We start from the raw sequence: 15,154 nt of genomic DNA on the forward strand, positions 1-15,154 counted from the left end.
TGACTCTAGATCATGGTTTTGTTTACTTCGCTTTCAACGCAGTTAAAGGTCACTTTTTCCAGGAGAAAAAAGTCGGATCTAGATTATTTCCTAATCAGAAAGACGCTTAATGAGAGTGTGCAAGGCAACGAAGCGTTGAAATGACCCTGAGTTGTCACAGCACCAATGGCCGCGACCATGCATCGTCTGCGAGCGAGAAAGTTGTCAAATCTTTTAGGTTCTCTGGTCAAAGATTCTCAAAGAGTGAGGTTTCATTTAAGTATTTATAGAACAAAAAAATCACACTTTGATTAATTTAAACTATTGATGCTTGTTATCTATTTTATTTCTATCTGAAATCATGATAATTTTACAATGACATTGAGTAATATTTTCCCGTAACCAGTTTTGACGGGATGGGTTTGACAAACATTTTTAATATAAAGAATGGTTGCGCAATTACAACTGCATGAGTTTCTATCTGGAAATGATTTGAAATGCATTTTTGGTTTGCGCCCTTGAAGTAATTAAAGGAAATGAATGAACTATATAATTTGAGTTTTCTGGAGGGGAATACTATAGGAACAAAGCTAACAGTTTACAATGTATTAATGGATCTTGTAAATGCGCGCTTTACTATACTCGTCAATGCTTTCTATAGCTAGCACGATGTGGTTTTTAATCAACTTATCTAATTTAAAAATTTCAGATTGTTAAACCATGTGTCACAGTGCAGACAAAGATATGCCAGAAAAGAGACTATACTGGCGAGGTAAACTATGATCATTAGACTGAACATGTTTTAACATTCTATACCATTCGTACATTTACACAGGTCAAAATTATTGTTTACAATTATTTATAATGCTTGCATTCTTTTCACAATAAAATCATAAATGATTGTATGTTTAGAAAATTGAAAGTTGCATTGAATTGAATCAATCTTGATGATATTTGTTTCACTTTGGAATCTTATTATCATATTTAGACATTTTCATTTGTATGCATTGCGGATTATATATATACTTGTACATAGCTGTTGTGTATTCTAAAAAGTTGTTTTTTTACCTTTGATACTTTAGAATCTTGCCAAATATGGAGGTAGAAATATGGTTACAGCCTTGACTGGTGATGGAGTTGGACCAGAACTTATTGCTCACGTCCAGGAGATATTCAGGTTGGATTTATATAATGTGTGATACTCATTTTTATTTTACCAGCACCATGCCCTTTTATTGGCTTATCATAGTTTTGAAGATAAGAAAGAAAAAATGAAGAAAACAGCATGAACTTCATAACAACAATTGAACATATGCTTCTACAAATCAATTTCTCTGAAATCGATCTTTTGATTCATTGTAGTGTTCATTTGATATGTAAATTATGCAAAAGGCCATTTACTTGCAGTGTATATCCAACTACTGGGTATTGTTTGATTAATATTTGGCTCGATAAAACAGTCCTTCAAAGTGTTTCTTTTACAAAATTTTCCTGAGAAGAAAAAAAATTATCTTAAGTAAATTTGTATTTTGCTGAAAGAAATTGTAAGTATGTTGTGCAGGTACTATGTTTTGAATTAAGGTTTAGATGAGAAATTAAAACTGCAGTTGGAATTGATTTTGGCTCGATATTCCTACAAAGGTATGCTGGAGCTCCTGTTGACTTTGAACAGATAGAAATCAATGCCAACTCTTCGGATCCAGATTTCCTTCAGAAAGCCATGTTGTCAGTACAGCGGAATGGAGTAGCTCTAAAAGGTGATAAGTACATTTTTTTTTTATTTGTACTTGAGTAATTAAAGATATTTTCCCTTGATATTACTTAATACTTTCAAAATATAGGGTTTCTTATGTCAGTATAACATAATAATAAAACTAACTAACATGGGTGTTTGGTTTGTTGGTGGATTCTCAACGTGAGTGGTTGGTTACATGACTTTTTTTCTTCATGACTCTTTCTGCTCATAGACATCATCTCATGGAGAGACTGAAAATTGATTATGTACCATAGCCCCTATGTAATCTACATGTCTAGCAGTTGGCCAGGATTTGTGAAGCTAATGTACCCAAACCCCATGTTATTCAATGACACATATAAATAGGTTAGAGTATTATTTGTGTAATAAGGACTGAACCTTTGCATTTCAAAGATATAGTAATGTATCCTTATACCTTTCAAACATTCAAAACTTGTGACAAATATTCTTTTATGAACAAAAAGAATAATTCTGATACATAGAAGTTTTTATCAGAATAGCTTGTTCTGAATAAAGAAAACCTACAACCCATAAATTAAATGTGTCACTGAGGTTCTGAATTTCAGAAACTGTTATAAATTTCAATGCTTTTTAATAAAAGTTTTCCAGTAAAATCCAACAGGAATTAGTCTCCAAATACAAATATTATGCATGATGGAAAAAAAATCACCTGATTGCTCTGTTTGATTCAATTAGTTTTTTTGGTCCCATTGTGAATGGATATTTTACTGGTACTTATAAGGCTGTATGGTATAATTTATATAATTGTTAAAATAATTAAGTAAAAGAAAAAGATGACACAACATTTATCACAGAAGTACTTATTAAAAGGTATAGCACCACTAAATGATACAATTTTATTTTACATTTCAGGAAACATTGAGACAAAATTTGACGATCCAAGCTTCAGGTCCATGAATGTTGATCTCAGGTAAGTTAAACCAACTGGAATTGGCCTGAAAAAATAACCTTAATAGTGTTATTTTCATGTTTAAAATCATTAACAACAAAATAATTGTGTTTATTTAGATAATGAATATAGGCCGAAATGAAACTCTCCATCTATTATTAATAGGATACTTTTACAAGTTGACCAGATGTTTGTTGAGAAATATAAGTATTGTCCTACTGATCTTATTTTGCTTTCAGATTTGCTAAAAAAGCCTTTTGAAGTCTTAATTATTATATGTAATTAACATGTACTAACAAGCATGTTCTATGCCTAAAATATTACAAAACAAAGGTGGTGATGAACCTGTTTGTCCATTTAAAAGTATTATAGTAGTGATAAAGTTGCCTTTGTGCTCAAAACTTCAATTTTTTCCTGATAAAAGGGTACAGCTGCAGTTATTTGCCAGTGTGGTTTGGTGCAAGTCTCTACCTGGAGTACCTACCAGACATAAAGATATAGACATTTTACTCATCAGAGAAAACACCGAGGGGGAATACTCCAACCTGGAGCATGAGGTCTGTCTATAAAAGCAATACTTTGTCCTTTTGCTGATTTTTTTTTTCAAACATTCACTAGATGGTACAATGTACATATTTTTCAAACCTATGATATATTCTTACTCCTGAAGAAGATGACTTATATTTATAAAAGTACATGAAGTTACTAAGAGTAAGCATCCATCTGATGCCTTATTAAATGAGGTACATTACATCTGTTAATTTTTGGAGTGTAGTATGTTTTGTCTCATAACAGGTTTGAATAATCTAAATGAGGACCTAGAAACTGAGTGAAAGAAAGTTTGAGCCATGAAAGCCTGTGAAATGCAAAAAGAAAAAATACTTTGGATTGAAATATGGAGACTTTACATCTTTAATAGTTTTTTCAACAAAAGGATTAAAATGATATCTTGAAGTTTCTATTTCTGCAATGTATGGATTACAGTATTTGGTCAGAAGTATGAATGGGTACAGATTTTGTGTAGACCATCGATCCTGGACTCCAGGGGTTAAAAGGTAGCATACATAAGTAAAATAAAAACAAAATTGTTAGAATCCTTTTCTGCACTAACAACAGGATTTATCAAATGTTAGTATTGAACGTACACTCAAAGGCTATATTTTTATATGGGATCAGGCACAGAACTAAGTTGCATCCTGAAAAGTGCAGTGTAAAGAAACTGAGTGTAAAACTTTATTGTCACTTTGACTGTGAGTCTGCTACAGATAGACTGATTGTTTTATATAGGATTTTAAAATTCATTTGTCCATTCTTTTTCAAACTCATATCAAATTTAAAAAATGTTTTTGTCAAATTACAAGACTATTTATTGATGTTGTAGAATGTTCCAGGGGTTGTGGAAAGTTTGAAAATAATAACTGCAGAAAAGTCAACAAAGATCGCGAAATATGCATTCGATTATGCTCAGCAGAAAGGGAGGAAGAAGGTGACTGCCATCCACAAAGCTAATATTATGTAAGCAAACTTACCTTGTGTAATAGAGGGGCAGGATCTATATGCATTCTAGTTGTAAAGCATGTTTGATGAGGATCCTAGTCCTAGATGTGTATGACATTTTGAATCCTTTTGGTTCATGTCAAGAATGACATGGTGTTGTTGTCTTAGAGTCACATTTACATTGTAACCAAATCATAATGCAATGTTATATGTTATTGGAACTTTACCAAATGGTTCATTAAATATACAGAAATAGACTTCTATAGAGAAGATGATAACTGTTAGATTACTAAATATCATCCAACGGTGTGCACCTAGATTTATGTGATATTCATTTCGTTTAAAAAAAGAATGAAATCAGTTGAAAGTTTGGGATGTGTGATGAGTATGACACTTAAATCAATAGCCAGGGAAAGAATAAGAAAGAACAGTAAAAAAGTGACTGAAATGATTTTAAAAGTTATACAATGATAGGATTGAATTTGTAATACTGAAATCTTACTTTAAACTCAAACTTTCAAATGATGGAATAATATTTTACAGGAAGATGGGTGATGGGCTATTCCTAGAATGCTGTCGTCAAGTGGCTTGTCTGTATCCTGACATAGAGTTCAATGACATGATTGTAGACAATGCTAGCATGCAGGTGATTATATTGTAAAGATTATCAGTAATAGTACTGGAACAGAAAGGTAGTAAAATTCATTTCAAGATGAACAGTTATCTCCAAAATGACACAATGCATTTATTTCTCCTATCTGTTATTTTGTTCTATGTTCGTGCACATACAATATTCGTTACTCTTAACAATCATTGTGAGATTAATAGCAAAGATGAAACTACAATATGAAATGAAATTAAAACGAAGGTAAAAATTATGAAACATTTGTTTTCCTTTTGGATTATTTTGAGAAAAATTAATTATTTTACTTCATTAAGTAAATGACATATAAAAAACAATAATGAATGTGTTTGAATTTTGTTGGTATGTGAATGAATTATTCAGCTTTGTCACTCAGACATTTAAACTTTTTAGCTTCACCATATATCATACATTATGATACATTACATTATTAGTCCTGTGTGTATATATCAAAGCTGTTAAAATAGCAAGTACGATAAAAAACTGCTTGTTGTTACCTAGTTGATACACATGTACATGTGTATTAGGAATGAAGTTAGCGTTGTAGCTTTAATTAAGTAGATTGTAATATAAATTAAATTTCTCCTTAGTTGGTGTCCCGACCGCAGCAGTTTGATGTACTACTGATGCCTAACCTGTATGGGAACATCTTAAGCAACATCGCTGCTGGTTTGGTAGGAGGCCCAGGGGTTGTGCCAGGTGTCAACATTGGACGAGACTTTGCTGTGTTTGAAATGGTATGGAGTTTGAAAAATACCATGTCAAAAGCTGAAAACGTGTGAATAATTTAAACTATACAAACACTAGAGGGAGGAGTTGATGGATGGGTCTCATTCCATGGGATGTTCGAATGGTCTGAATACTTTATTGTGAGAAAATTACTCCTCCTCTCATTCTGTGGGATGTTTGAATGGTATGAATACTTTATGGTGAGAAATAAGAATAAAGACTGATTTCCTATTAAAATTACTTAAGATTCAACATTTTATAAGTATGAGAAAATATTGTATTTACATAGATGAAGTCAGTAGCTTTGAACTTTGTAGCTTGTACAAACTAAATTTTTCTGCTTTAGGGCACAAGAAGTTCTGGCCGATCTTTGAAAGGCAAAAATGTAGCCAATCCCACAGGCATGCTGCTTGCTAGCTGTGATATGCTTGACTATTTAGGGTAAAGTATATTAATTAATATCAATTTTGGAAACCTTGAATTACAGAAAAAAAAGAATGTAAATGTATTTGTGCAAACACTTAAAGATCTTCATTTAAAATGGTTTCTTTTACATTGCTTTACTGTTTCATACCTTTGTCATAAGTTTTTCATAAACTTAATTTCATATTGAAGTGCTGTTAATTTGCATATATTTTGTATACTCTTTCAATTTGAAGTATCTGTAATGATTTGAAAATAAGAAAAATATCAAAAATAAAAATAATCCATTATTGTAACTGAAAGTTTACCGAACCATCCTGTTTAACATTGTAGGCATAATAAACATGCTGAAATGATCAGAGATTCAGTGATGACAGTCATGAATGAACATAAGGTATATTCCACTTTGCTGAATTTAGTTTCTTTAAGTTTGAATATGAAGAGTGTGAATATTTTGGCTCTATTTCAAGACAAAAACACATATCATCATAATAGTTCTATTGAAATAGGCGTGTTTATAATATTACAGTGTCCAATATAAGTGATTAAAATAACACTGTATTCCTTTTCATACCCATCACACAACAAATTCAAACTTGTAAGTTTCATGTTAATTATGTATTTACCAAGCTTTTTTTTTCACAGTTGGTATTTAAGTTTGTTCTACTAGCAATCACCACATTTGGAAACTTTTATAGCTTAATATGAACCCTTTTATTTGCATAGCATGTTAGACTTTGCTGTGTCCAAATTTTGAACATTGCAATGAAATGGATAACTGGGTATTTTGTGAAGGAATGCAAAGAGTTATAGATATTTGTTACACACTCGGATACAGATTTCTTCTGACAATATACATAAAATGTTTCTCACATGTAAATGCTAATATTATAACAAGAGGAAGATAATGGTATGAATAGATAACCCTTTTTTCATATGTAGGTTCACACACCAGACTTAGGAGGCCAGGCAACAACTCTCGACCTTGTACATGCTGTAATCGATGATCTTAAACCAAAGACTCAGAGCTGGTAAGGCTTCATTTTAAAATTCTCTTTTTTTTTTTCATATTTCAATGTTGTGAGATGGCTTTATATGACTTTTTTTGTTATGAATTTTTAAGTTGTTATATTATTATTATTTGTTACTGTAATACAAGTTCTCATTTAAATGATAAATTCCTGTTGTATTTAGAGTCCTAGTCTATTGATGTTTCATTCAATGCATGATAAACTAAACTTGCTGACAGTTCTGAAAAAAATGTACTGGTCAAACCAGTGAAATACAATAAATGGTCACAAGAACCTTACACTGAGTCACTGACAGTATATATTGTATCCTAGAGGAAATGAAGGATGAAATCTCACTTTTAAGCAGTTTTATGATTAAATAAAAAGCTATGTTTTTTGCTGTAAAATTAGATCAAGATTTGCCCAGAATATACATTTTTAGGTAATCTGACCTAAAGGGTCGTTGTCCATGTGTGTAAGCTTTTTACATTTCCAACTTCTTCTCAAGTGGCACCAGTGGCATTGAGCTCAAACTTGCATGAAATGATCCTGAGATGGTCCTGAGCAAGTGTTGTTATTTTTCGGGTATGTCTAAAATCCAAGATGGCCACGATGGCTGCCATCTTGAAAAAGGATATTTTAAATTTCTTCTCCAGTTCCACTGGTTCACTGAGCTAAAAATTGGTGTGAATGTTAAGGAAAGGTAGCCAAATGTTGTTATTTTTTTACCTTGTGAAACCTTTGATACAGCAGCCACAGAGACCATTTTGTAACATGATTGTGCAGTCATGGTTTTCCTGTGCAATACCTATTTCAAACTTCTTCTCAAGTTTCAACAGTTGGATTGAGCTCTAACTTTCAACGAAACTACCATCTGCATCACAGAAAACAGCTTCCTAATAAGATTTCATTCAACGTAGAAAAAAATAACCGTTCTTCCTGCTGAAAGTTTTTGTAATCAGATGACTGTTTGGCCCATGGGCCTCTTGTTGAATAAGTGTTATATTATATTCTGAGTAAAATAGTATTGATAATCTTTGTTGTTTACTTTAAAGCTAAGAACAGTTTTGATGCATTGTGTCTGCAAACATTTTCTGATGTTAAAATTGATTGGAAAATGCAAATAGGAACACTGTGGTTGATGAATAGCGTCTCTAGATATTTTGTGGTAATGAAGTTTGGTCAGGAAATGTAGATGCAAATTCATTTCATTTAACTGTATATTGTAACTACATTAAATTGTTGTTGTTTAACTGATATGGTAATTTAATGAAGAAATAAATTGTTTTGCCTCATAACTTGATTTGTAATTTCATATTTATGTTTATTTTAGATAATTATTATTTGTTGTTTTCAGTATTCAAGTGAACCCTGTCTAAATTTATACAATGCTCTGATAAGTGCCAGGCAATATAGGTGCAATATATATGGAAAGTTTAATTTTTTGCCTGAAAGGTCAATAAATTTGAGTTTCAAAATCATGCAGTGTATAGTTTAGACAGGGCACACTATACTATTTTCCTAGTCTAGAAGTGATTTTTGATTTTTCATTATTTCATTTACCCTAGTTTTAGAAGGACTGGCTGTTGATGGAGTTTACACCTGCTTTATCACAAATTAATACATATAAATATTGTTTACTTTTAATGCCATGGTGGACACAAAACAGTGCATATTGTACCAACAGATTATAGTAATATGTAATTTTAAACACCAATAAAGAAAAGGTCACTGCATGAAACCTGATATTAGCTTTTTGTTTTTTAAAGATTAGATGCTTTTTTTAACGTTTTATTTATTATTTTAGGAGTTTCAGTGCCAAAAATGTATACACTAACAGATAGACGACAATATATGGTATGCTTTTAGCATATACATTAGAGCATGTAGTTAGATACGCACATAACCAGATTAATCACGGCAGCTTCTTCCTGCTAAAATAACATAGAACCATTGGGTAAAAAGGGTGTGTGTTATTCTTTTGAGCACATTAAGGGTTCTGTAATCTTTGTAATTTTATTAAAATACAAAAAAAAAACAAAAGAGAAGAAAAAAATCTTAACCAAAATATTTAATTCATAGAAATTCCAGAGAAAATTAATGATCTGTATGAAAAAATGATCTTGTCATAAAAACGCAAGATTAAGATAAAAAGTAAGTACATGTACAAGAAGTAGACAGAAAACGATTGGCTACAATAAAAAATGAAGTGTAACATATAACGTTTCTATTTCACCAATGTTACTATTTTTTGTAAATATACAGGGTTATATTTCCCACCTAGCTTAAACAAAAGCATTTTAGAAGGGCAATAATTTAGAATGTTACGAACATAAGATGCCCACCATAACGAATCATTCCCTGCTTGTGAAAATATGGTCTTCCCTGAAAATCTGAATAAATTCTTTGCCATAAGGTATATTGAGATTGATGTTTGGCTTGTTTGAGGCTCGATAGTATCCCCGCTGTTCTTAACCTTGTTCTCATATGGGAATATGATATTTCTGATTGACCTAAATTTATGGTTATAGAGGAACAATATAGTTGTATGGTTTGGCCTTGTTTATTACATCTTACAATAGGTGAATTACATGTATCAATGCCATATGATACAAAATGGAAATTGCACATTTATATCTTTGATATTAATTGACCCCAAACATCAATACCTCTTATGCTTAAAATATCTATCTTTTCTGTCAAATTACCAGGTAAAGACATTTTGATCAGATTGTTGATTAATTGATTAAACATTTATATCTTAGATATCAAACCTCATTAATTCTAGGTATACTTGATTTTCACTACCAAGACTTTTTTTATCTCTTAGTGAAAAAAAAACAACATTTTCTGTTTTGGCTAGTTTGCGGTGTTTTTAATTATGAAAGAAGACAACAATTACATATTTATGAATAAATGCAGATTGTCAAGAGCTGCTTGAATTGGCTTAACTGTGGATGGGTAAAATTGATGTTCAGCTGACATAATAATATATAATATTTGGGATTATTATTGTTTTGGTATAACAAATCATATAGATATATATTCTGGTTTGCGTCTTGTACTCATTAGGTTGTGTTCATTAGCCACAGTATATGGTGTTTTACCCATCACAACAAGCAGGGCTGGGTTTAATCATCACTGTAATCTTGTAACTTGTCCTTTTCTGATCAACTTAACATGCAACTCTAACACTGAAGGGATGTTACAGGTTTACTTTCCAGTGTAAAAACACCAAGATTTTTTTTTAGATATTATTTATATATTATACCTGTCATTTCTCTGAAACAATTTCTCATGTCTTCTCTGGTCGTACCTTTGTCTATTTATTCATTTAATTCTTTCTTTAAAATTCTGAAAGTTCAGCAGAATAAATTTGAACTTCAGTATTGTCATCTACAACAAACAAAAACAATGCTAAGTTAAACACTACATAGATCATTTTGTATCTAAGTAACCTACTGATCGGTAGATTTTCTTGAATGAATTTTGATGGCTTTCGTTTGTTTCATAACAAAATGCAATAATAATGTAAACTTATGCATACAACTTATACAACTGTTATTTCTTTCTATTACATTGAAGAAACCTCGAAAAAGTTGAACTTTTCATCATTGATATGAAAATAGATCATTATCTTAATTGGTGGTATCATGTCTGACTGGTCTACAATGACAAACAGCTCACACACATAGTAAAAATAAGTCTTATGTAGGTAATTTCATGCTTATAATGCTTGTAATTTCAGAATTTTTTTTCAACAAGATCCCACAGTGTAAGTTGCTTGCCTTGAGTTGTTGATTGAGCTCTGAATTAGTGACTTGGAAGTTTTAAAGTGTCATAAATGAGCTGTATTTGTCGAATGCATATTGGCTATTTAAGAGAACCCTGTGTATCATCCTTCTGAGAATCTACAACTTGAGTGTCAGTGGATTATATTACATACAAGTTTTGCTGGATATTACCCTGTGTGAAGTATGTCAAACAAATATATGTGGTCCTTTGTTATCTATAATGTTATGAAAGGAAGTAAAAATAATACTTTCTGTAAGTAAAACATTGATAACCACATTGTAGAATAGGTGAACATTTGACAGATTATAAAATATATGTTGCACTGGATATCCAAACTTTGTTTTGTTTCCAGTCAAACCTGGTAGTAGTAAATTTGGACCTTACTTAAACTTCTACACTTAAATACAAATTGAAGGAGGGTCTTGTACCATACATTGGTGTTTGGAAATTGTTATTTTCTATGAGTTTTCTTGCATATTTCAATAACGACATTATGATTTGACATCCTTTGACATTAGTTTGCTATTTCATATATTGATATAAAAAGTCAGACACAGCCTGAGAAATATGATTAGGGGAAGTGATCTGTACATACAAATCTCAGATTGTTGAAAGATTTCTAGTTTTAAAAAGTTTGAAGATCTGTATGAATTAATGATATTACCACACTATATTATATAGTCACTACATTTTGTATTTTCATGTGATGTGATTAAGTAGAAAATTGTTCATTCCTAACGTATATGTAAGCATGTACAGGCATTGATCAGAGCAAATTGTATACATATATTTCCTCTGTTAGAAATTGATGATAAAAAATAATAATGATACAATGTAGACATGCATGAATATGTTTTCAACTGATTGGAACTGTATTCTGTATTTAGAAATATGTATCCCAATTCATTCGTTATAGTGCTTTACAATATTTGTAAACAACATTCAATACCGATACACACGAGGTCTAGATCTAATTATAACGTAGCTTATTTCCGATCTACCCTGAAGGTGAAAAAAAATAAACAGTTATGTCTCTGTCAGTCCTGTCATAAAAATTTACCTTTTTAGCCTCTTGCTTTAATGAAATGCTTAATACAACAAAATCATTTCTTCAAACAGCAAACTACATGAATGTATTACAACTGAACACAATTTCACGCTTATGATAGAAAGTGCACAATAAAGATTATATACCAAGCTTGCTTTACATGCTAGTTTTAAGTTGCTTTACAATACATTACCTAAATGCTGATGTGTAGCGTAGTCAAATAAAACATCTGTTATCAGCATTGACTTGTTACCTGTTCTACTGATATACATGCAAAACAGATTTTATGTTAACTTTTGCTTTTGTTTGAATTACACAGGTAGCAGAAATTACAATGGTAATTTATCTTTAGTTGATTCTGGTGTTGGATGATATTTCTTAACAATAATCTTTGTACCTGGTCTATTCTTTACTTAATACTTATAATGTTGATACAGATGTATATTTAATCCTAGTAATAGTGTATAAACATTATACCACCTGTAGTAATTAGATAACTTTGTGTTACATTAACCTAAATACACTTACAGTTACACTTTTAATATCACAGTAATGGTTGTAATCATTCAATCCCATCTATTTACTAATCTGTAGCTAAAGTAGCTAATAATAAATAGAAAACATTCAGCAAATCTGATGTGGAGGTCATTGGTTTCATATTGAGGATCAAACATAAGGTTTAATCATGAAAAATAAGCAAGGGATACCTGAAAATATTGCCAATTGTTCTTGGATTCTTCCATAGTCTGATGCATGCTTGGAGTAGATGAAGTATAATGTACTAAACGTTGTACATTGTATGTTAATTTTCTTACTTTCTGTGAAGGCATGCATGAGTTGATAGTTATGAATTGTTTGCGTTTCCACGTTTCTTTGGAATATGAGTAAGGATTGGCATAATAGTTCTTTTATCCTTAGGAAGGAGACACATTTCTGTATATGATAACCAGCCAAGTGCAATATAATTAGTTAAAATTGTTTTCATTTTGATGTAGCTGTCATGGGTTTGATATTATTTTTATGAAAGAAAAATATATATATATTATTTTTCACAGATAGATTAATACATTGTATATTTTCTTTATCCAAATTTTAAATTGATCAGTAATTGAACAATTGAGTGAGGCTGAATGAAAGATTCTTCTTTCAAATAGAATGATAATATTTTGAGTAAAATGGTGACAAGGTGATTGTTTGTTTTTGATGGATGATGTTTGCTGTGTGGCTTCCTTCAGATACTTGTACATATCATCACGACCATTCTTCATATACATGTTCATCCAAAGAACATTATTTAAAATGAAGATTATTAATTCATTAAAAAATCTTTGGTTTGCCAATATTTGCTAACTTCAGATGTATGGTTTTGGTATCAATTCCTCATAGGACAATTTGTAGGGTACACGTTTTCTTAAATTTTAAATTGTCTATGTTCTAAAATCATTAAAGAGTGTTGTGAACAGGGCTATGCAGTTTTGAGAGAACATTGATATAGCCATTAATAAGAATAGAGATTACTTCTGTAGAATCAAGATTCAGTCATTTTTCGAAAAAACCAAACAAGCTGTAGAATTAAGATTCAGTCATTTTTCGAAAAACCAAACAAGTAGCCTCATTTAGGTAATGGATATTTTACAGGTTTTTAACAATTATCTGTACATGCTTCTTTTTTCAGGATTGAGAAGTAGATGATTTAAATTTCGCCACGCAACATTAAGGTCAGTCTATTTAGTGTTATATTCAATAATTATAATGGTATATATGTCTTAATAATTTCATTCATTTTCAGCCCACCATTATCAGATAGTGGGCTATTCAAATTGCTGTACGTCCTTGGTTCGTTTTCCCTCTGTCCGTCAGTCCAAAAACAATTTTTGTTCTCACTGTTCTTTGAGAAAAACTAGATGGTTCCTTCTCAAATTTCATATGTCTGTTCCCTCTTCATCCCTAGTTGGTCCTGTTTGATTTTGGGACTGATCTGAAATTTCATACGTGTTTTACCTTTGGTCCCTTCTTGTTCCCGTTTCATTTTGGGATTGATCAGGAGAAACAAAATGACTTCCTCTTGGATCTCTTGTTGTAATCTAACATTCAGTGTAATTGTATATAAATACATAAAATAAATCATTTGTAGTCAAAATGAACTACTGTATTCTTAATGTAATGAGCTGTCATTATTATCAGTGACCCATTACATACATTACACTTTTCTGTTGGTGGTATGTAATAGCTATTTTGTTTGTTTATTACAGAATCTCCGAAGTCAAGATTTTCCCTTCTGGATATACCACCGTGTCGATACACAAAAAATGAACTTCTTTACTACTGCATTTCAAATATATTTCTGTCATAACAAATAACATATTTGAACATATTTATTGATCCAGTCCATTTTATTTGAAACACATACTGCCGATATAGTTAGGTGCAATATATATGTGTTTCTTGTTCATTTTAGTATGTTGATAGTAAGCAGTATATCTATGACTTTCAATGCTGGTTAAGATTCATTTCCAGTACATATATATGTACATCATATGTAAGTAGTAAGTGAAATCTAAGAAGCCAGTTCAAGTGTTCCGGGGAAGGGATACAAGGGAAAACTTCCCCAGAATTAAGATTTCCTGAGTTGTAAGGAGTCTTTTATTGATTACAAATATATTTTGTTATGATGCAAATGCAATATTATCATCTGTCTTAGTTGACATTGGTAAAAACTGGAATGTTCTTTTTTCGAATTTTAAATGTGCAGTATCTTTCAAATGTATGTAGTTATATATTTATTTGTCATTAAAATTATGAAAGAATGTTTGTATACTTTTTGTTCCTTTTTGTGAGAAGAAATGCAAGGAAAGATTGAATTGAAAAGGTTTGTATCCAATATCCAGAAGATTTTGATGAACTTGCCAGTTCAGGAACAGGAAAATGTCTGCTTTACATATGTAGCACTTATTTTTAAGCCCCTAGAACAAAAGATCATAGACATATTGTTTTTGTGCTGTCTGTTGTTAGATTTAACCTTGGCCATTGATATTGCACCGTAGTACCAAAGTTTGTGACCATGTGACCTTGACTGTGACCTTTGACCGCCATTTGAAAAAAAATAACATTAGCCATAACTATTACATCATAAGAGGTATAGCATGTGTGTTCCTTTTGACAAGACCATCAGTTGATAGCAAAATGTTTTACCATGTGACCTTGACCGTGACCTACAATTGAAAAAAAAAGTTTTTTCAAAGTGTGCATACAATAAGCACATGCCTTACACAGTACAGGTTTGATGTCCCACTTCAGAATTTTGTTGCAACTGGGGGCATAGTGTTTCATGACCGTTTCTTATCTATATTATTTCTTGATATGT

The 15,154-nt window shown here is 31.2% G+C and overlaps 1 protein-coding gene across 1 annotated transcript; it reads left to right on the top strand.

Annotated features, from left to right (window-relative positions):
• Nucleotides 1-170: 170 nt before the first annotated feature.
• On the top strand, nt 171-14,601 carry LOC132555098 (isocitrate dehydrogenase [NAD] subunit gamma, mitochondrial-like). The gene is made up of 15 exons (XM_060219440.1): nt 171-243; nt 689-751; nt 1,062-1,156; nt 1,621-1,736; nt 2,609-2,666; nt 3,070-3,202; nt 4,027-4,160; nt 4,686-4,788; nt 5,376-5,522; nt 5,861-5,955; nt 6,271-6,331; nt 6,880-6,968; nt 10,696-10,722; nt 13,466-13,508; nt 14,043-14,601. Coding segments are annotated over exons 1-13 (1,161 nt in total). The 5' UTR covers nt 171-177; the 3' UTR covers nt 10,697-10,722; nt 13,466-13,508; nt 14,043-14,601.
• Nucleotides 14,602-15,154: the final 553 nt, after the last annotated feature.

The sequence above is a fragment of the Ylistrum balloti genome, unplaced genomic scaffold, assembly GCF_031769215.1.
Source record: "Ylistrum balloti isolate Yb309-2 unplaced genomic scaffold, AGI_CSIRO_Ybal_v1 Utg370452, whole genome shotgun sequence".
Classification (NCBI taxonomy): Eukaryota; Metazoa; Mollusca; class Bivalvia; order Pectinida; family Pectinidae; genus Ylistrum; species Ylistrum balloti.

Coding starts and splice junctions, on each gene's coding strand:
- LOC132555098 (XM_060219440.1), top strand. CDS start 178: ATGCATCGTCTGCGAGCGAGAAAGTTGTCAAATCTTTTAGGTTCTCTG. Junction 244..688: donor TGGTCAAAGATTCTCAAAGA/GTGAGGTTTCAT, acceptor TAAAAATTTCAG/ATTGTTAAACCATGTGTCAC. Junction 4,161..4,685: donor ATCCACAAAGCTAATATTAT/GTAAGCAAACTT, acceptor AATATTTTACAG/GAAGATGGGTGATGGGCTAT.